Here is a 24197-nt window from a genome sequence, read left to right as displayed (position 1 = left end):
TCGGTTGATGAAGTACAATAAAGTTTGCACGCGCTTATGGATAACTTCGGCAAATGTATTTTCATGACGACTTTTTCAATCCTCTTTCGCGGGTTTGTCAGTTGCAATCTCACCGATTTTCTCCTAAACAATTCTTTTCATTATGAAGTATATTTACAAACAACTTTCAATAACGAAAAAGAAAAGCGACAGTGTTAAAATATGTTCCAATATTCCCTGTAACATTAAAACAAAAATTAAGAGCAATTTTAAGATTATGTTATTTAATATAAATATAATTAACAAAACTTTCTTATATTGATAAGAATTATTTTTATATATTTAATATATTAACTACATGCAATTAGATCTAAATAGTAAATAAAATTCTAATTGCAAAGTATCACTTTTACCACTTAACGGATTCAGAAATGACAATAATACTTTTTACAAATATATAAAATGCAAATAAATATGGAAAAAATTAATAACTTTACTTTAATAAATATAATCAGTAAGAACAGTAATAAAAACGTAATGATGCAGCATTATTCAATCTCGTAGAAGGTTGTCGAAAATTAGGTGGAAATTGATCATGCAAAAGAAAGATTACAATGCTTCATGAAAAAATCCGGATTTGCTATTTTATCATCTCGACATAGAAATATCACTTCAAAATATTTTCTCAAAAAGAAAATTAGAAATATAAAAATTTCTGAAAATAAAAATAAAGTTAACAAAAAGATTAACAAAAATTATTCAAATTTAATAATATTTTAAAATTTTGATTATGTTCTAGAATATATAATATAATATTTTTAATAGCGTCGTAATATTTTAATAAGAAATAATTCTAATATTTATATTAGTTTGCGTAATAAAATATTTAATTCTGAAAAAGTTTTTGAACTTTTTACATAAATTATTACATCTACATCTACTTTTAGACACGTGCGCACATTTATGACAAAAATTGTATGATTATACTTCGAAAATGACGGCTAGTGCGACGATCATACATATAATTTTCCAGTAATTTAGATATGGAACATTTTGCATGTAGACCTTGTACATTACGTTTACGTAAAATAATGACGCAATTAATATGATAACAACAGTATATATATTGTTTGCAGAAATAACATACGATAGTAAATATTCCATTCTCGTTGCGTTTCTGAGCTATAGCAGTCGCCTTAGCACATATTAGGTGAATATATACATTGTTTATAAACACAGTCAAAATATATTAATGTATTACAATCTCGAACTATTTCTTGTAACTATCAATTTCTAACAGAAGTAGAGAAGTACGGGAGAAACAAGGAAAGAAATCCATTAAAATGGCTTCCATGAAATACGTCGTAAGTTCTATTCAGTAATTATTGTTTAAGGAGGTACATACACCTAAAACGATGAAGAAAAGAATCTGACATTTAAATACATTTAAAAAAATATATATATGAAGTTTATTAAAAAATAAAATTTTATTATTAAAAACATATTTATATATTGTATATCATAAACAATTTTTGAATTTTTATGTTGCGAAACTCTTTAACTTTTTAAACAAAGAAGAGAACAATGTTATAGCCTACTCACCACTTGTGGGTGGAACAGATTTTCCCAGATACTCCGCATTTTACACGATAAAATAGAAGAAACTTGCATATGTCACTCGTTGCATGAACTCTCACGTTAACGACTAGAAAACATTACCATCTATCGAATAATGAACGAAATATTAACAAAGTGGCATCTTCGACCTACTGGCATTTTCCCCCGACTTTTTTGTAGCGAAACTCTTAAAAATTGCGGCGTTATAGCAGTCAACATCAAAAGCACACAAAAGCCGACTTCAAAAATGATACATTATCCAGATGAGCTCCGAAATAGCTATAAAAAAAGCATCTGTAATAAAGAATTCAAGTTTTTCTTAAAATCTATACAAATATCTTCTGAATTTGTTTTGAAAAATTCTTATTTTCTAAACAAAATGACAGGTATTCGAAATAGACATATCAATTTTAATCACTAATTTTGCAATTACGAACAAAGAAATGTATAAAATAAAAAACTTTTACAATATGATAAAAACATTTTAACATATAGAGTAAACATGTAAAATTCAATTTCAAATAAATTGATGTAAAACCTTTCAAGATATATCTGGTGCCGATTTCAAAAACACGATTTCAAGAAAGCGCATTTAAAGTTTTAAGGAAAGTTTAAAGTGATTAAGCAACAAGGTGTTTTACCTGACTTGACAGATTGATCCACTCCTGGTCCATACAGTAGTAATACAATACAACCTTATTTAGCACAAAAAATAAAAACATTAAAGATTTGAAAAATATCAAGCTTTAATAATCGATTTTATTTCTAGGTGTACGTATCTCTTTAACTGGCACAATTTTTACGAGTTAATAATGTTGATATACTTCGAAAAAGATATAATCTCTGTCAATTTTTTCAGGTCCTCGTATTTTCCTTGTTAATGATGATGCTGGCGCAGGGTTATTGTATCCCCCCCGGCGTATTTTTTCAACATGGACGGTAAATTTTCCATTATTTCTTGCGGGCTTTTGCAGTTAAACCTATAACAAACTAAACATCTACGCAGGACCTTTTTGACTGCCGATCTACCCGCTATGATCCAATACTGTTCTCTAATCAAACCTAAAAGCGCTTCGGGGCCTGCATGCATATTTCTCAGATGTGCGTCTCTAATTATCAAGTCTGTCAATTGATCACTCGTCGCAAGGATGGAAACTTCTGACCATAGGATAGCGGCGCGTCCCTCAAGCGACCGCCTACTCGCAACATTCCCGCGTCGTCCACAAAGGAATTGAGAGCTAATAATCTACTCTTTCTTGAGATTGGACGTTTCGATTTTAGAGCGGCGATCTCTGTCACAAAATATCGCCTCTGATGATGCTTCAATATAATTCTCATGCTTCCTCCAATTCTCTCACGGTGATCCAACCTGACCGCCGATCGGTCACTCGCGCCTACAGTTGTAAGCAAATCTCAGACAGTATGTTATAACGGCCTTCAATCGCTTCAACGATGAATATCGTCGCCAGACGTCCAAGAAATCTCTCAGTATCACCTCGATTATCTTCGGATCACTTTGCTTGCACTCGTAACCTAATTCATGCAGAGATCTCACCGCCAAATACAAGGACGCCGCATTTCCAAACATCAGTACGTGCATTATAAACTCCTTGACCGTCGAGGTCGGACCAGGCCTCCACAAAATTCGCTGTAAATTTCGCTGCTTCGGGTTAATGCAGACCTGACGATACATTTTTGGGATATCTCCCGTCAATACGAACTGATGCTGGCGGAAGCGCACGATAATTTCAAACGATTCCTGCTGAATAGTCGGACCGACTCTCATTATATCGTTGAGCGACTTGCCAGAGGTTGTCTCACAGGATGCGTCAAAAACTACTCTCAGTTTCGTTGTCGCGCTCTCATCCTTCATGACCGCATGGTGCGGCAGATAATGCACGGGCTCATCCATCGATTCCGTCACCTCATCGACCTTGGTCATATGTCCTGACCTCAGGTAATCCTCCATGCACTCCGTATATTGTGCTCTTAAAATCGGATCTCGATCCAATCTCCGACACACCGACTGCAGTCGCTTCATAACGCGGTTGCACGCGACTCTCCCAAGACGCTGGGTTCCTCCCGCAAAGAAAGGTCGACGATGAATCGCCCATCCGCCGCTCGTTTATGTGTATTTCGAAACTGTTCCTCGCATAGATTCTCCTCTCTCGATAAACTCGACTGCAGAGAGCCTTCTTCCACGATCCAAAAGGACTCCATCTGCTGATCATACAAATCTGGTTCCTTGACGATCGCACACAACGCCACATTCGACCGATTCGTCCGGTCATCCGGAATGGGCGCATTTCCCGCCACTATCCATCCTAGCTTCGTTTTTTGCAGTTCTAATATTTTTCGAATCTGCTTAATTATACCTCCGATATCGCACAGTGTATAATAGAGATGGCAAAACGCATCAGTACATTTTATGTTCTTTCTGATGCAGAAATTGTTTTTGGAAAATCATAAAAGATTCTTTCTTATTCTTCTTCAGATACAAAAGAAATTTCTTTTTTGGTTCATAAGAAATCACAATGAATATGAATTGGAAATAGCGCTTAGATAAAGATCCATTGAAATGCTATCTAAGTGTAATTTCGAATTTATTGCAAATTCTTATGGAGTAGAGAAATAATTATTTTTATATTTGAAGAAAGACTCAGAATTGATAACATAAAAATGAATTCCTTTCAAACTCTTAAGAGTTCTTTTAAAGCCAAAATGGTATAGAAAAAAGAATTATGTTCATAATTCGGGAATTCAAAAAGAATTCTTTTTCAATTCTCTTTGCTGTTCTGGTATGTACGCGCGCATTCCCATGTTAGGATATTTAATAAAAATATCATATTTTTACAATAAAAATGCGCCCATTATTAATACAAATTTATTTTGTAGGAGGGCTTTAGGTCCGGAGGAAATGCAAGGACATGGGGTCGTAAAACGGTTAGCGCAAAATGATATGGGACAAGGCCAGGAAAGATCAGGAGGATCTTTTGCTTCTAAATAGGGGCAAAAATGAGGACTGAACTAGCACCGAGAAATAATGACTGGACAGGCTCGCTATTCTAACTTGGATTCTGACTCGGAACTAAGACAACTTCTAGTTGTCTTGCGTTACTTCTTGCGTCTCTTCTTCTCTTGCTTCAGTTCTATAAACAACTGCACTATTCTTTAACTATAAAATATGATATTTTCTGTGCACTTATAAATATATCATGTTTGGGTATAACTTTACTTGGTGGTGGGCTAATTGTTAAATAAAATAAACTATCTATCAGCATAATATTGTCTTAAATTTTATTTTATTTTACACACATAACAAGATTATTATTAAATTGTAATTACATAAATGAGATACATGACGTTGAAAAATTGTGTAAGAATGCATATACAAACTATACATAAACAATAGATTGTAAAATTATAAATAACGTATAATTTATCACAAAAAAAATAAAAATTAAAAAATAAACTAGTCTTGTGCCGGATATAACAATTTCTGAAAAATATTGTTATATCCACTCTGTCTTTTATAGGTACATCTAGCTTGCAAGAATTTTATTACGTATCCTTTTCACTATTCGATCGACTGTCCTCACTATTGGAATTCGGTCATTACTTTGCTTCCAATAAAACGAACATAATGCTGCATTAATAATTCTGGATATTATTAGGAATATTTTCGTGTTAATTTCAGGTTAGAGATATTTTCCATATGTGCCTTATCGCAGGTTGGATGCAGGAGTGCAGTACTTCAGAGACAGTTGTATTTAACAGCAGTTTTGTAATAGAGACTACGTCTCCAATATTGTTTCGCCTTTATCATTAAATTGGCTTAATTATTGTTAAATTATTGCCGAATGTCCCTCAAAACGCGTTTTATATATTATAGAACTTATCTGCTCTATAATATATCTCCGTGCTACGATAATATATTGTCCAGTAGTTGGCGTGAGAAAATTGGCACCGTCTCTTTATCAAGAAGCAGTGCGAACACAGCATTCAGCTGTGAGTCCATTATTATAGTCATAAATTAATACAATAGAAATAATTAAAAAATAAACATTGTCTTTTAAAAAGTATCAACCTTATATGTTATCTATAAAATCTATTCTGAACTCAATTAAAAAACTAAAGGATCTTGAAAGGAGTCAGTATCACTTTATCGACAACATGTATCATTAATCTTGCTATTATTAACATACGCCACATGTTTACTCACACCTCTTGTATTTTGCCATACGACAGTGCCTTCAAAGGTTTCAATCTGGTGCATTTTTATAAAAATTTATACCTACTTATTACACGAGAATATATTTTTCTAAGCGATGGTTGAGCTGGTGTTTTTGAGATGGTAATGCGCGCGTGGACGCGTGGATATTGCCATAATTTTCGCGGCCACAAGCGCTAGATAGAAAACACGAGCGTGCCCGGACGGTGATGCGCCGGCATCGTTATAACACAGCGTCTTGCAATTCGTCTGACCGTGATTAAAAATGGAGATTAAAGATCCGGAATGCGCAGAATGTCACGCGAATGTGCATCGAGAAAACGAGACAAAAAGGGAAATGCTTCGATATCCGCGCGATCACCCATTCCTTTTTCGCGGGAGAATACCTATGTGGCTGATCGGTATGGCGTTGAGGCAATTTCCGACAATTACCGGAGAAGGTGGACGGGTATCGTTGCACAATAGAGACATTGGCACCAATGGCGGCACAATGGACCGCGAAATATTGCCGTTGACCGGCCGCACCAAGCCCTATTGGCTTCTAAGAAAATATTATACACGTCAAAACAATGGATCCTGGTCGCTCGCATTTTACTCGTTTACAAATACTGTCGCACACAATGAGCTCTCAAGAGAATCGGAAATGGTTACGGTTCTTTATTAACATTAACTCTTATTTAATCATTACATGACATTTCATTACATGGCAGCATCTCTGTAAAAAGATATCGACCATATCCCATTATGCTTCGTGGTTCCGTTATGCCCCGGAGAGCTCTATACATGAAATTAAAAAATGTTATTTCTTCATAATTATTTCTTTTTAATGTTTAGAAAAACGTTTTCTTTTAGAGACACTAGAGTTCAATATATCGTGGATATATATATATATAAATTTATATAAACTAACTATTAGAAATGCATGTAGGAAGATGTAACAGGCAAAAAGTTTTGTTCCAGAAGTGCCATGCGTTTATTATTATTATAATATTAACATTATATGTATGAAACTTTATGTTATATACACATATAAGAAATATGATGATGGGAAATATGCCGAATAACGAAAATTGTGATGCAGATCGTGATCGAGATTGCGGGTATCTGAGAGATCAGTCGCGAAGGTCCTTAGTTCATATTGCCGGGGTGATGTGAATTACCAGTGTCCAGACGCATATCCACGAACGATACCGCCTAATCCACCGTGTCCAGCAGCAATACTGCCGGATGGGCCAGCAATCAGAGCTGGTGCTGCGATAGGTCCGGCGAGAGCCGCTGGACCTACAGCAGGACCAGCAAGAACTGCTCCATAAGGACCTAAAAAATACAGAGAACCAGCTTATACATTTGAAGTACGTACAACAAGCGACTTGAGCATTTTCAATGTTCCATATATAAAATATTAATTTCTTGAGCAAAAACTTTTTATATGTATATTCAAATTCACAAATTCAAAACAAACAAATAATTATTTTGATCCACTTTGTATAATTGTGATTATAAAATATAAAATAGAGATAAAATTTTAAAGCTAAAATTCAGTGATATTGTTTGAATAATTAGCATAAAACATATTTAAAAAATTTGAAGATGAAGTTAGAAAGTCCGAATTAAATCTGCTTATCATTATAAAGCAGTATTATCGAGTTAAGAAATTACAAAACAATTTTCTAGATTGAATAGTGGATTTTTCGTAATTTTTACAGAATCAAAAAAGATCAACATTAAAATCTGAATTATTATAGAGTAATAAACGCTGGCAATATGTTACATTAGAACGACGTAACGATTGTTCGCTAACAATAGCCCTAGTAAGTAAGATAAAATATGCATTGTAGTTTGTCGGTTAATTATTAAAATCATGTTCATACAGCACACATGCACAATACCGTCAATACCGTCATATATTAAACTGCTCACATGTTTCAAGTTTTTTTGAAATTTTTGAAATAAAGCCTCTTTAACGAGGAATGATTAATAATAAGAAGTTTTTGCAATACCGTCTTTCAGATACCGTAACCGTATCTGAATTGTTCAGATACATTCACTATGTATGAGATACATAGACACAACAATTGAGATACGGTTACCGTGTCTGAAAGACGGTATTACAAAAACTCCCTAATATCTGTAACGTTATCTCACAGTTCATTAGCGTTCGCTTGATAATAACAATTGATTGTGACTTACCGTAAGCAGGCCATCCCAAAGCTGGTGCCGCATAGCCAAGAGCCGGGCCGACCACTGCCGCATGCCCAGCGACGCTACCGGAAACGACCGACGGTCCAGCTACAGCACCAGTGACGACAGCACCACCATCGACCGCTCCGGATATGCGCGCGGGTCCAACCACCGGACCGGCAAGTGCGGACGGTCCATTAATGGGACCTGTAAGAGCCGCGGGTCCTAGAATCGGTCCGGCTAACGCGGCACCGTGGCCCAAGTACCCTGACGGCGCCGCGGTTGCCACCGACAGAGCCGCTACGAGGAGAATCGCGACCAGGGAGCACATAACGAAAAGGGGAGTAATCGGTGGTTGCTGCTACAAAATTTGCCTCGGTGGCTGAGGTGGATGTGGCTGTCATCGACCGGTGTCCATCACTCTTTTATAGGGGCATTGTCTCCCCGTCGGGCCCCAACCCGTACGCTCCCGCCAACCCCAAGGGCGGGGCATAGGACACGCCAAACATTCTCCGCGAGCTGAGGTGACGTTTCGACGATTTATCAGCGTTAAGTGTCAGTTCACCGTGTAGTGACACTAGAGTACACCTAACGTCTCACCTCGCTGCAAGTCAAGTTATGCGGCTCGAGGGTCACGCTGCTCTATTTTAACGCATCCGTTTATGGTCTCGCGCGTTACATTGGTCTTGGTCTATTCGCGCAATCGGCAGCAGCAACAACAATAGATCAGATCGATATCTTGATATAATATTTACTCCTAGCTCACTAAGCGAACAATCATAGATGTGATTGACATTAAAGCTTGTTCAAAAGCAAATGACAGAATTTATCTAAACAATGTGCTGCATTGATTTCTAAATCTTATTATTTCATCTGCTTCTTCGTAAAAACGTATATCATAAATGATAAAGAGAGCACTGCGCGAAAAAAATTATCAACGACTATCGTAATGTATTATTTATTATGCAACATCAATATGTACTTCGTAACAGCCGTCGAAGATCATTAAAGGATAAGATGACTACTTATCGCGAGTCCTCCAGTCATCAACGACCTTGAAACTAAAGACGATTCGCGTATCCTATCGCGTGTCCTCTTCCTGCTTTCTCTCAGCTCGTAGGCAGGCACGTGTCTGTCGCCATTAGACGATTACGTTGCGCATTGTATTGTGCATTCGTATAGGCGAGGCACGGGTTGCATTGCCCACGCGTCATCCGAGCTTAGCAGATTGTCGCCAGGAATGAGGGCTCCATTGTTGTCGGATATGAGTGTACGTGCCCAGCCACGCGACCATACCATCAAGTTCGTGGCAGATCGCAGACGCGGTGCCCAGGGATCGTTTGCAGTGCCATTATCGGACGTCATACACAGGCCCCCGAACGTAAAAATGACTGCTGATTGAGCAATACGGAAACTCTTTCACCAGCTTTTTCCATCGTCATTCCGTCTGTCGAATGGTAAATTCGAAAGAACTGCATCTGCTGTGTTTGAACGTGAAAAATACAATAAACGCGAAAGTTTATTAACTTGGATATCTCGTCAATTTCCTCCATCGTGATTTCTTTCTTCTCGAGGAAACGGGAAATGCATTGTGTTCCTTATGTTATGACGTAGATCAGCGATCTACAAAGTTTCTCGGTTACAAAACCATTTTTACACGAGTGGAATTTGGCGAGGCTCCAGCAACGTATTTTTCCGGAATTGTTTTAGTTTTTGTTAATCAAACGTGACATTGTAATCCTCAAAAAAATTGTATAAAAATGTATTTTTATCCGTTCTATTTGTTATAATGTAATTCATCATTGCGTTATTTTTGTAATTGTACTCGAGCATTGCATCATTATTATTCCCTTATAGAATCTGTAAACTAATTCCACAAAGCACACGTTACTGTGTTTACAGGGATGTTATTGGGTATGGTATATATACGGTTCTCTACTTAGTTATCAAAGCATATCCGAAATGCGAGCGGCCAAGTAGATTTTTGTCCGCACATGCGTATGTACGTTGATATCCTCTGTAAATGGTTTACAATTACAAAGCACGAAACGTGACATGAAGGGATTATCAAAGTTGCTTAAGCGTACATATTGCGTGCATTAATCGATTATTATTCGGCTAATGGTACGAACGTGCAGTCGGCTACAATGTTACACGTTTTCAACATGGTGATCACTATCGCTATATATATTTAGCTTTGTACATCATCAATCACCGAGCACTGTCAAGTGAGTTCTACTTCAAGCAGCGTAGAAGGTGATGGCTTATCGTTCATTGTGAAAATTTTCAATGTGCACGAGATTCAGATTGATCGTTCGTGAGATCAAATTACTCGTCTGCCAAACGCAACAGATCGCTCTATTCTGTCTTGTCAAATCGCCACTTTTCTCTTCCTCTTTTATTTATAGATACTATAGTATTATTTTATACCTGTAGACCTATTTTATTTACATTTTAATTCCACTTTGTAGCGACATATACATTGTATCATCCCTAATATTAGCAATGATATAAAATCAAATGTGTCAAATAAAGATCAAAAGTAATATCGGCATGATTACTTTAACACGATTCGTTACGCACTAATTACTTTTTATCGATTTTCCTGCACAACCTTCGACCGCACTTTCCTCGTGACATTAAACCATGCAGTTCATTATAGCGCTGATTTACAATACCATTCAAGGAGATCTCTCCCTTCCATCTCCGGGTGAACACAATCGCGACAGCGTATCGCCAATAAACATCACGTCGCGAAGGTGATAAAATAAACTTCTTAGATCGTAGTTCACCCCTACTCGTTTGGGCGCGGTCGCTGTATCCGACTCGGTTCGAGGTTGCATCGCAACCGCGTATGTCAATCCGATTGAGATCGAACTTTCTTTCTTTTCTCTCTCTTTTTTTTTTAAATCTTGTCACACGAGTCCAGAACGATTGAGCCCCGCCTTGTCCCGTCATCGCAAGTTCGTCTGTCCCACGTTCGTCCGTCGTATCCCGGCTATAAAAGCTCACTTAGCATCAGCTTGCACGGCAATGTTCCTCTGTGATGGCTGATGGAAAGACGTTGCGTCGCGAATCTTGACATCCTCCGTCGTCATCGATGGAGACGCGCTATGCGGTGGTCAATCGGCTACGTGGCATTAATGAGAGCGGAAAAGAATTCGATATCGATGGGATCGAGAGGCATGAAGCAGCGACGGTCCCGCGCAGTTATCAAAATTTTCCGGTAAAGAGACTCGCACGACTTGATGCTTAAAATATTTACAATTCAGGTGAGTCGTATCTTCACGAAGAGCATAAACATGCATAACATGCTGAGGCATATAGTGTAACATACAGTAGACATTTGACGGGCGTATACATTTCCACGCGATTTAAAAGTTTCACATTTTCATGAAATTTCACTGAAAAACATACGCGCTATTTTGCTCTTTGAACGATAAATTCAAAATTTATGTAAAAAAAAAATAATATTTACAAATTAATAATAGAAAAGTGGCGTGATAAAAGTGGTTCATATTTTAATATTTTCAACTTTCAACTATGCATTGTGGCGGAGATTGCTTTACTCGATAATTAAAAAATAATTATTTCGCGTTACAAACCTCCCAAAAAAATTATTTGAGTGCAATATTCATAACGAAATCACGTAACAAAAATCACGTAATGAGTTCGACAGGAAAAAGTTTGTTGAAATATTAATTGCTACAAGTATACTTTGCGTAGTATTTTCAATAGATGGATTCTAAAATTTTTTATGCAAAAGTTTTTAATTTTGCAATTAAATATATGTATAAATATTGCGATTTTTTATCTCACGTTTTTCAAAAATTAATACATTCTTTTTAACTCTCTCCGTAGGCATTCAAAATGAAGTGCGTCGCTCGCGGATCTATACGTTCCGAAACTATTATGACTGTCGAAGGATTTATTGATCGACCTTGCGCGATCTACAGTGGCTCTCTACGGTTCGGCCTATTAACGATCTTTCACACACACCCTATTCGCCTCATTATTATCGGCCACGCCTCACGCCATTTTCGCGTAGTCGTTGTATAATAATGCAAAGGAGGAGAGACAGAGAGGAGGAAAAAGAGAAAGAAAGAAAGAAAGAGAGAGAGAGAGAGAGAGAGAGAGAGAGAGAGAGAGAGGGGAGGAGAGGGGACGGAGAGAGAATGAGTTTGCCAAGAGAAAACAATCTGGCTTTCTTGCCTTATGTTCTCCCCAGATCGATCTCCGCAGGAATGCCACCGGCTATCCGGTAGCTGACGACGATCGGTCTCGGTCGTAACTCTGACCCCGCGACAAGACTCGTGATTTATGGCGGCAACAAAGACGAATTCACACGCGGGAACTGTCGTTTTCAAACCCTTATAAATGCGTTTCGCAGAAAGCGTAAATATAATGACGTTTTATCAGGGTTGCTAGACATATAGTCGATACGTATTACATATGACGGGTCCATTCAACTACACGCAAATTGCAAGAACTAGTTTACTTACCTTCCTTGATAGCTTCCAATTCGGTACAATACGTACAATTACGAATATTTAACAGTGTTTAATTACTTATTTGCATATCACACAATATTAATATTAGTTGTAAATTTAAATATATTTATGAATAATATTCAATAAAATTTGATTACTTTTTTCAAGAATTTTTTTAAAAGATCGAATTTGGTAGTTTCTCTTTTACAATATATTCATGAGAAATATTTTACTCCTTAACATGAAAATTCAGAGAAACCGAAAAGTCTTCGTTCGTCGAATAGAAGATGCATTATGTATTTAATTTTTTATAAAGCAAAGCCGCGTGTATGTTAAGAAAAAAAGTTGGCGGTTTTTTCAGCCACTCTGTGTAAAAACTTATCTACCTCATTAATTTAGTTTAAGTTTATTATAAAATGCTTTCTTACCTCCAATTTAAGCAAAACAACTTACAAATTATGTATAGTTACGTTATCTCTCTCTCTCTCTCTCTCTCTTTTAGTTAACTAATAGATTTAAACAGTTTACTAGTATAATGTAATCAATGTGTTTAAATTGTAATGCACTTAAAAATATGAGCGCATATAATTGATCAAAATTCCATATAAATATAAAATAAAATGTAAACTTTCTCAAACCAATAAAATAATTTAGAAATAGTAAAAGATGAGATTAGTTATAGTTAATCTTAAAATATTTCGTTTGGATGCATGTCTTGCGTTTTCTTCATTTTTATTAAATGCAATATTATTTGCATGTCTAAATATAAAAGTTCATTATATAAAAAGTATTAAAGGAATTCACATTTGCACGTAATAATTGTTCACGTTCTTAGAATATCATTTTTGTCATTCTTCGATAACTGCGCTTGCTGCCACAATATTATTAAGCGAATCTTAGAAGCTCAATCACTAATTGGAACAATATCTTCCCACGCTTACAATCACTCGTCAACTTGTACCGCCTGCGAGCGATGTGGGTGTTACGGACGCCCGCCAATTCACGATCGATTATCGCCCACCCATTGTCGACGCATAATAGCAATTAACGTCCTTGCGCGTTATTCGCGTGTCCGTCGTGAAAACACACAGCGCGGCCTGTTGCCCGACCCATTTCTTATTCCGTTTGCTCGCGGACGGTGGGCGGCCGATAACAAGTGGGTGACCTTTCGGAATTTGCGAGGGTTCGGTGCATTCTCACAATGCATGCACAGCTACCATCGCGATGATGAAACGCACGGGATTACGTAGTCGCGTCGCCGCTATCTCAGCCGAGACGTGGCTCGGGCCACGATTTTCCCATAAAGGCGAAGGCCACGCTCGAGCGGAGCGTCGCTCGATATTCCGCTCCGAGAGTGCTCGCCGCGCGAACAAAGCCGCGGGTTATATCATTTTCCGATAGCAATTTGTTGTGGAAAAAAAAGGGGAGGACAAAGACGCGGGACACACGCAAATCCGAGATTAAATATCCATGTGACGATCCGGTGATTGTAAATCGTTATACGATAAATTACGCGCACGTAATAGATACCATAAATCGCGTTTCATACTCGGATTTGTGCAAAATCCTGTATAAATTGTGCTCGCTAGAGAGATGCGACGATACTCAAATTTATGTCGAATATCTTTTTCTATATTTTTCGCTCGTGATTTTCATTACGCGATCTTCGAGTGCACGAAAAAATTATGGATGGGCCGTATAAAAATTCTACATTTTATTCTGGTACGAAAAATCATGCAATCACCGGTCATTAATAAAACAGGGATTATTTTAACATACATATGTTCCAATGAATTGTTGTAGTGTACATCGTAGTACATAATGTATAATCTCAATGTACAATATTACAAATCAGTTTTACACCGTTAAGTGGATATTGAGTTATCGATGAAATTGCCCCGGATAGCAATAGAATTTCGAATTTACATCAATGTTTTACAGACCACTCTATCTGGTTTTCTCTCTGACCGTGACTTTTCATGTTCAGCTTATGAGTGGCGAGCCACGTCGAGTCACGCTCGCGACGACCTTACTCTTTACATCGGCAACGATCATTACGCGTTGCATTAAGGCACGCATTTACGTCGGATATCTGTGTCAGATTCCTCAATTATAAGCTCCTTGCGTTTAGCGAGCGTGCTTGCCGGATACCACGAGTGATCTATTATCGAGTGATACGAATCGGTGCCGCTGATATAACGACCTGGTCGAACAATACGTGACGTGAAACGTGCAGCCGTTCTGATAAACGTAATGAAGTACGAACGGTCGTTACATGTCGCTATTTCCATATGTTACGCTGGAAAATTATAACGAAACAGGCTAGATAAGCGCAAGTACAGAGAAAGAAGCGTAACAAAGAATTTTAAACTAAACGGGTCGCGTTGGACGGAATAGTAGCATAAACTATGAGCAAAAATCAGCAAAGATGATGAATTTCTACAGATTCCAGTTAATTATGTAAACTACATTCACTTACTCACCATTGTTAATGTTAGATTAAAGCATGCTAAAATCGGATTAGTGGCAAAATATTAAATATTCTGCGCGATTTTATCTTATCTTTACAATTTATAAATTACATTTTAATTTTATTGAAATATAAATGTGTATTTTGTGCACGATGTTAATTTGCAATAAATTACCTTTTGCATATTTTTTCTTGTAGAAAACGATAATAGTTTGTCCAAGTGGTAAACGATTATTCAAGACTTTCATTCATTGTATATAATTGTGCTGTATTACCTATTGTTTTCATCATAGATAATTTGAGCTTTGCTAATAGAAGAGAAAGTTAGATTAGTTAATCAAATTGCCACGGCAGTTCGCATAAGATAATTGACTTGACTTTTAAAACCAATGGTTGATCACAAGGCTTCTGCACGATTGTCCACCGGAGAATTTCGGAGAATGTCTCCTATAATTGTACAATCCGGTTTAATCGTTTGTGAATAATAGCGTTTATAAAGTCTGTTAGATATAAGGATATATAATACAAAAATAATATGTCGCGTATAATATACAGTAAGATACGTGTGAATTTAATAAGAGATCAAAATTGATGAGATGCACCAAGCAATACATTATATGTATACATATTTAAATAATGCTCTCTGGGTTATTTTATATTGCACAAATATCTTTCTTTTATAAAGAAGAATGAATTTATTCCATTCGTACAGAAACAATGAAAATATGCGCGCGCCATGAACCGAGAGCACCGAGCGCGACGAGCGTCGTCGTGTTACAGCAATTTTAGATCTCCGTAATACTTCTTTAATCTCTCTTAGAAAATCACGGGAGGGAACGGTATTATATTTTCGATCCGACGAGATGATTCAGAGAGATTTTTTTCCCCTTTTTTTTGCGTTTCGCAGACGGCTGTGCACGCGTTACCAGTGGCCGTGGCCGTGGCCGGCATGGATAGCGGCACCGTAACCGCTTCCGTGGGCCGTAATCTTTCCGGAAGGGCCGGCAATCACCACCGAACCGGCGTGCGGTCCAGAAACAGCCGCGCTTCCGGAATGAGGTCCAGCCAGAACTGCACCGTGGGTAGCCGGTCCGGCAACAACCACTCCGTGTCCTCCGTGACCGCCGGCGTATCCCGCATAGCCGTAAGCAGGAGCAGCCGCGTATCCGTAACCGCCTGCAAATAACCAGAGAAAAATAAATATTAGCGAAAAATAAATATTGGAGAAAATAAATATTAGAGATGGGAAATCTCTCAATACGTACAGTTTAATACTTTCAAGAATGCAAAAATAAACTCTAAAAATAACTCTTTTTAACTGTATAGTAAACTTTCTAAAAAATTACTCCAAAAATTGCTTCATGCACAGTATTATGCAATCTGACCAATTTCTTCAAATTGTTTCTATACTTTAGATCATTATACTCATTTTTAAGCTAGAATCTTTTTTGCAATCTGCTTATCGTCAAGAGTTCTTTTTCTTTCACGCGACAACTTTATAATCAGTTATATTACTTACCATAATTACCGCCATAGGCACCTCCATAGCCACCTCCGTAGCCATCTCCATAGCCACCGTCGTACGGACCACCGTAGCCTTCCACGTGCGCCGGACCAGCGACCGACGCGGTCACAACAGCTGGTCCAGCAACGGCGCCCGACACGTGAGCAGGACCGGCCATCGATCCGGCCAAACGAGCCGGGCCTATCGCCGGACCGGAAACAGCGGTGGCACCCACGTGTGGACCCGCGACACTCGCCGCCCCAAGGAACGGTCCAGTAACAGCGACTCCATGCCCGCCGTAGCCTATACCCCCGTAAGCTCCGTAAGCCCCGTGAGCACCGTAAGCTCCATGGCCACCACCGTAATATCCGTGACCGCCCAAGAGAGCTTCTCGTCGCTCACGAGAAAGAGGTGCCGCAGCAACGATGGCGCACAGAGCAAACGAAACGAACTGGAGATGAAGAATTTCAATTCGAGGTGAGTTTAGCAATAAACTTACGTAGCTCTTATAGCTCGATATAATACAACACCAAGTGTTTTTTACACATAAACGACAGAAATTTGATTTTGAAAAATACGTTCCATATAATATTTAACTTTGAAGCTATATATTTATTGTACGACGATCAAGCAGCGAGGCAGATCACGGAACTCCCGCGCGATAAAATGATTCGGTTATCATACTTTTTGCCTAACTCTTCGACAGGAACAAACTATATATTTGCAACGCGAGTTTGTCACTTTATGTCACTTCATCGTTCCGCTGAAAGAGCAGCGGTCCGATTGCGGCACGTTGATTGTTCGGGTAACAAAAGAAAGAAAGACAGGAGCGCGCACTTCCGACCGTCAGGATGAATACTTACGAGGGTCTTCATCGTGCCGACCGGCGATTGCTTGAATGTGCCTACGGCCGACTTCGGCGGACTTTATATACGTCTCCTAGGATCTCTCCGACCGCGCCCCCGCGCCTGATCCCTTCAAATCATATCCGTTGACGATGTTAGCCTCTCGTTCATTGTGTAAGAAGGTCACCATCCGGCACACCTACCCCACCTTTGGACATGGACCCCCCCTTACATGACCTTCGCCGGGAAACTCTTGGCTCAGAAATTTCAGAAACAACCGCCTTTGTCTGATCTGTACGTACTAGACTTTGCTGACTAGCGCTTTATAACGCAATTGTGAACGCTGCGTTCAATTATCTTGCAATACTTTGAGATTCAGAATTTATGAAAGTATAAAAGATTCTTCTCAACTCTCTGTTTTTTCTACGGTCAGAATATTTTTTAAATTGATTTATATATATGTAGCATATTTTATAATTTATTGATTTCTAGAGATTGAAATAATCTAAAAGAGCATCTAAATATTTCTTTACTTTTAGAAATATCATTGAGGATAAAATTGCGCAATTCTAATTAATTTTTCTTTTCTAATCTTCTTTTGAAGTCCATACAACTTCACTCTTAAACAATATTTCTTTACCTTTACAAGCAACAAGGAGATATTTTATCTCTATTTTATCTCTTTAGATGCTGCATTCTGAATATGCATGTTTATGTACCGTTGAAATATGAGTCTCTTACATTTTTCTTCTTCAAGAAAATATGTGCATCTAGTGACTTTCACATCTTTTTAAAAAGTCTTTTTCCCCTTTAACGTGCAAAAACGTTGAATAATAAATATAGAAACAAATATATAATCTCAGTAAATTCTCACATTTTTTTCTCGTAATTGCACATGTTAATCACCTGTATACAGTCGTACGACCCAGTTTATCCTTTCAAATTGCGTTGGTTTGCAGTGGAATCTCGTGCATTGTGTAAGATTAGCATTTGACACACCCACCCTTGGCTCATCGAATGACTGCCACGGACGAAACCCTGGGAAAAAGTTAAAATGAGTTCATTCGGCGCTCGAGTTTCGAAAAATATTTCTCTCTCTCGCGTAAAGTTCGCTATCTACTAATTTCCATCTCTATGCGCGGAAGGTGGCGCAAATGGTGGCGAAAGTTAGTTTTCATCAGAAGATATCAGATATCACACATTTTGGTAAACAAGTTCTTTGAAGCTCTTCGACCCACACTACTTTAAAGGAAAAAATTTTTAGAGATCGTTATAAGTTCACGCATATTTATACAATTTTACAATTTTTAATACAATTTTATAGGGTTTTCTTGCTTTAGGAAATCTGTCTATATAATAACTATATTTTACTAAATTATTTTATCATTACTTTAATTACATCATAATTATATTTTAGTAGAAGCGAGTTTGCAGCAATTATATAGTATATAATATATATCTTAATTTATTCTCCACAATATTCACGCATTACACATATAATTGTATTGTAGAAACAAATACAAATATACACGTCACCATATGTAACAAATTATTTTAATCATTTAATGAGAGAATTTTATTGAGAGGAAACTAATTTAATTTTTAGCGAATTGAGAGTAATAAACTTCTTTGAAGAATTTGCTACTTGGATTTTTCAAATCTCAGTTGCGTGACCACATAGCAGGATAGGTCAATCGGGCGATTAAGTAATTCAAGAGAAGGGCAACCGAGCGCCTTAACCCCGAAGATTACAAATTACACAGAGGGGTTTGGTAACCTCGTCAACAATTCCTCGTAGTACATATAAAGTCAAAAGACTTATACATGAATGTTAACATAACAAATGTTGAAATATATCACTAATAGATGCGACAATACATAGATGTGACAAAGTATAAGAAATTGATTCTATATACATATATATATATTTCATAAACGAATCTCAACGCATTTCAGAAAAATATCAAGGAAATGATTTTTTTTTTTTTAATTCAACATTGTAGCATATTCACTGTATCTCTGAAGTCGTTAAGGACAAAATTCATCTTTATTTAAGCTTTTCATCTTAAAATTGGTTCAGAAATTATTTTCTCTTATACTTAAGGATCACCTTGTATATGTTATGCATATACAATATGCAAATATAATGTGTCTTACATATTCAGCAGCGTTATACATAATTATGCGGAGGATTTCAGGCAACGTCAAAATAAATCCAATTACATACGTTAATGCTAACTGCACTCGTTATGAGAGTGTGCACATGTTTATAGGGCCATAGATCACGATATAGACATTAAATGTAATCATAAGCAATCACACTCTATGCGCCACATACCACGGGGATAAATTTTTATATAATATGTAATTTGTGATTACATTCGTTTGCTTATATAGTGTGCGTAACAGTAAATAAAATTTGATCATTATATTCAGCAAAAATCGAAGTAAAAGTTGAAATTATATGAAGTTATTCAGTGTACAATGGCATTAGGTACTGAAAGATTCTTTTACGATTTCAATTGTTTCGAGTTTTACCTTTTGCCTAAAGGGTAACTTAATTAACTTCTTCTCGCGGTCCACGCATTAATTGCGTATTAATAACGAAAATAATTACTTTATTAATATATTTAAAACATGAGACAATGCGCACCGCTATAAATGCAGCGGTTTATAATATGACGAAGTTCTAGGTTGCAATTTATGCGATGTGCAAGGTGAATCGACGCATTTACCGAGAACAGGCTGGGAAAGAGCCGCGCTCTCAGGAATTAATGCGCTTCTCGATGCGATATATAAAATCGATGAAGCCAACCGGCAACGCGCACTCGACCTTTCATTGGGTACGATGAAAGAGATGCGAACTCGAATGCTCTAATTCCACGTGAATATCACGATTTCTGGTAACTATTACTGAATACCGTGAGAGTATCTGGATATCCATGTCTCGCGAAAAAAAATGCTTTTCGTATATACAAGGAATCTTTTTTTATGATCTTAGTTTTATCTTGTAATTATGCACTGTCATTCTCTATATTCAAGAAATTTGATATCAAGGTTACGTAACGAAAAGATATCAAGATATTTTTTAATAATAGTTATTAACTGTTATATGTATAAGAATTCAAAACTTAATTCAAGATATTTTATTCAATTCTAAAAATTATTCGTTCTCAATAATAATGTTATATACATTGTCATTATTACACAAAACTTTGATATTCAAACCTGCTTTTCGAGCTAGAACTATCCCTCGAGAACTATTCTACAAGTGATAATCAACTTTGATACGAATCTAAAATGCACGAATATATTTTTAAAGATCGTGTAAGAAGATGCATTGATAGCAAGTTGAAGAAAGTACTTTGGACGCGTTGCCAAATGAATAGAGACGCAAACACGTCTATCTAAAGAAATCGGAAATTCGACCTTTAAATATGATCTTTTCTGCTTAAATTGCTTGTACGCGTCTGTAAATGTTTCACAAAGTGTTGCGCCTTCGTACAACTTTATCCGCTGCATCACGTTCTAAAATTCGTACCTACGACGAGTGATCGAAGGAGGTACCCCGGTTACCCCACTGCGATTGAGCGTGATCAATGCTAATGGTGAGACTGACATTTGCAGTCATTGTCTGTAGCGCAATACGGATGCAATGCACCGCGATGTTTATGGGGGCATGCAACCTACTCGCTGCTTTATGTGAAACCATGGGAAGTGTAAAACACTTGTGTTTTGCCAAAGTTCAATTTGTTTAAAAGAGGAAAGAAATTGATTATAATTAATTGTAAAAGAAATTGCAAAATCTCGCAACTGTATCTAAAGAATATTCAAGAATATATCTGAGCTATATTTTCTACAAAGCAAAAGTCTCCAAGAAAATCAATATCTCGTTAACTCATTAATTTATGTTTTGTTAATGTAATCCCATATTCACGTAAAGCAAATATATGTATAAATATATGTATAAGAAATCTTCTCTGAGAGCGAGGCAACCTTGACCGTAAAAATGGAACAACCTCATATAATGCTTTGTAAAAAGATATTCTTCTGAGAAACGCGTGCAATAATCGCACACCCCCGAGAGTGAAAGGACCGCGCCTCTTCGTATCCGGCATTCTGCCATCTCCACTAATTATTCCTTGACGATCGTTACGAAAGACACGTTTTTCTATGACACAACTTATGACGCTTCGCAACAATATCATAATCCCGTTTGTATATTTTCTTCCTCCTTTATACATCATATAAAATTATTTTTATATGATGTACAAAGGACGCGATCAATACGGGTAAAACTGGAATTTTATGATTTATTTCACGATTTATTCCTAAAAGCAATCTCTTAAACATGATCGTTCATGTTCTTTTTCCTCATATTTGTTTTCATAAATATAAATTTTGCTTGGAAAAACCTCCATTATTTGCAATAGGACAATGTTATTTCTCATTTCTTTATGATTTTGTCTTTTTGCTAATATTGTTGAGTAATATCCATTAATATCCATAAATTTAGAAAATTTTGCTTGGCTATATTCGAAAAAGGTTGTCTCGAAAAGGTAAATATGATAAATGTTTAAAATGATGATATGTAAAGCAAGAGAGAACATTGTAAAGTATCACAATTTCTATTTTCGAGAACGCAGCGTCATAAATTTACTATTCCATCCAATTTCTGCATGCAAGTAACGTCGGTACCTATTTTGCGAATAATCCAATTTACAGATTTGTTAAAAATAGTTAAATCACGAAATGGAGATATGGGTAACTAAAAAAGTTACATTGTCAAAAATTATATTTGCGTTCGCGTTTAATTTTAATTCCTATTTGCCGCAACGATAAACTAGAAATTTCGGTGTACAGAGTTTTGTAAAAAATGAAAACTGACACCATTTAAATTTTACATTTTATTTTTGAATTTTACATTGAATGCACGGTTTGGAAAACCAAAAAGTGTTTCTATTCGAGAATAGTAGAAAATATGACGGTTTGCGTGTGTGAGGCGAGATCGGGAATCGATGCTATTTTTGTCTCGTGGAAAAAAATTGGAAAAAGATTGGAATATAAAAAAAAGAGTCATCTTACCGCATTCAAATTTCATGTTCTCTGCCACATCACCAGTCAGTGTTCCACTCGCTGAGGTTCTGCTCGATTCCACGGCTTAGCACGCGCACTTACATCTTTCTATTTTATTTGTAGCTCGCTGAAGAAAAACGTAAAAGCGGTCGTATGTACTCAACGTAAAATCCGGGAAAAATTTACAAGTCTTTCGTAGACGTAAGAATTTGTGCGACAAATCTGATAAAATATCCCCATTTTACTTTCTAATAAGCATGTAATATAATAGAATAATTGATGCAATTTATAATACATAACAAATGGAAATTATTTTACATACACATGTATAGATAATTTGTTCACGATCAACGTTTCCAAATTATTGAGTTTATTTCGCAATTTCACAAGAAGATCGCTCTCTATGCTTGCACGAGAATTATCTTGGCTTCTAATGGGGAAAGCCAGCATCGCTCGACCACTTTGAGATTAATTCGGTTTAATTAGCATCGTTAGCGCTCGTTCATATCAAAGCTAATACCTAAACGGCACATCTCGATTAATCTTGAAATAACGAAGCTTATACAGAGATACATTCAGATATTAATTTGTCCTTTAACTACGAATTTTATCCTGAACGTTCCGCGTAAAACAACAATAAGAGGAATATAGTAATAATGTGTAATTATAAATTTGCAGGTTTATCAATTTCATACATATATTTCATTCACGATGTTTCTCCAAATAATTGAGCATAATCTATTTAAATCAACTGACAATACTGCGATTGATCAACGTTATATGTAACCAAGCCAAATTCTTTTTTGTGGTTCTACTACCTGTTAAGCGCATGATTTAAATACCATAGTGAAACTTTGAAAAACGTTGTATCGGCTATTAACGCGGACATTAGCAAAAAAAAAAAAAACAAATTCCTTTATTAAAGCAGACTAACGCAACAGGCGGTCCATTTGCAATCTAATGTTTTATTAAAAGAAGGTTTTTGATCCTTCTAGTGTTTTTACTTTACAGAGTTAAGTTAACTTAATAGTAAATATATGACTAATAAACTAATAACGTTAATGTTCTTTATATAAATACATTGCGTCTTTAATGGCACAAATTTACATTTCATTATTATAATAAAATGTAATTATTATTTTATATTTAACTCTTTTTCGTGGGATAAAAACAAAATTTGACAAGTTTTCAAACAAACTTGGTAATTCAACATTTCAAAAGATAAAACATAATTTAAATAGATACTAAATTTACAGTTTTACAGTTGTACAGTTTCAATTTTCTGTTTTTTATAATGAAGTTTTATAAATGAATGTTTTAATTATATGAAAATGAGGAAAATAAGAGAAGCTTTAATTTAATTATAAAGAATAAAAAATTCGCAATTACAAAGTTTTAATATATTTACAATATTTAAATAAATTATTTAAAAAGTGACTAACCTTTTTGAAATAATTCGTAAATTTAGAAAAAATATTATACATTTGTTTTATTTTATCTTTTCTATACTTATTATTATTATTGTTTTGCTAAATTTTATGGTGTCAAAAAAAGAACACCATGGCAAAGGTAACAAATTGGTATTGCATATGTAACGCCGTTTTTAACAATTTATACCAGTATTCTCGTTAAATGTGCTGTTTATCATATCGGCTTCAATATTTTACTGAATATTAAATTTTAAATTTATTAATTATGTGCGCAAGTATATGGACAACTAAAACATTTAACCTCGTAAACTTATTATCGGCTGTAATATGTGTTCGCCCATGTCTCAATAAAAACGATCGGTATTAATTATAGA

At 36.2% G+C, this 24197-nt stretch overlaps 2 protein-coding genes, 1 long non-coding RNA gene and 1 pseudogene across 7 annotated transcripts in view; 1 reads left to right on the top strand and 3 right to left on the bottom strand.

Annotated features, from left to right (window-relative positions):
• LOC139820212 (glutamate receptor ionotropic, kainate 2) overlaps positions 1 to 24197 on the bottom strand; it is a 407847-nt gene that overhangs the window by 147302 nt on the left and 236348 nt on the right. The window lies entirely within an intron of this gene.
• LOC139820306 (uncharacterized) lies at positions 1074 to 8041 on the top strand. Its single transcript, XR_011733939.1, has 6 exons — positions 1074 to 1189; positions 1280 to 1343; positions 2456 to 2535; positions 4492 to 5604; positions 6909 to 7179; positions 8027 to 8041. It is a non-coding gene; the product is annotated as an uncharacterized lncRNA (long non-coding RNA).
• On the bottom strand, positions 4648 to 10221 carry LOC139820305 (uncharacterized; annotated as a pseudogene).
• On the bottom strand, positions 13205 to 17465 carry LOC139820681 (uncharacterized). Its single transcript, XM_071791112.1, has 3 exons — positions 17336 to 17465; positions 16488 to 16923; positions 13205 to 16144 (listed from the first exon to the last, which is right to left on the bottom strand). The coding sequence occupies exons 1-3, from the start codon at positions 17345 to 17347 to the stop codon at positions 15891 to 15893; spliced, it is 702 nt and encodes a 233-aa protein (XP_071647213.1). The 5' UTR covers positions 17348 to 17465; the 3' UTR covers positions 13205 to 15890.

The sequence above is a fragment of the Temnothorax longispinosus genome, chromosome 10 (assembly GCF_030848805.1).
Source record: "Temnothorax longispinosus isolate EJ_2023e chromosome 10, Tlon_JGU_v1, whole genome shotgun sequence".
Taxonomy (NCBI): domain Eukaryota; kingdom Metazoa; phylum Arthropoda; class Insecta; order Hymenoptera; family Formicidae; genus Temnothorax; species Temnothorax longispinosus.
Note: the sequence above shows the minus strand (reverse complement) of the source record. Positions and strands in the feature narration are given on the sequence as shown.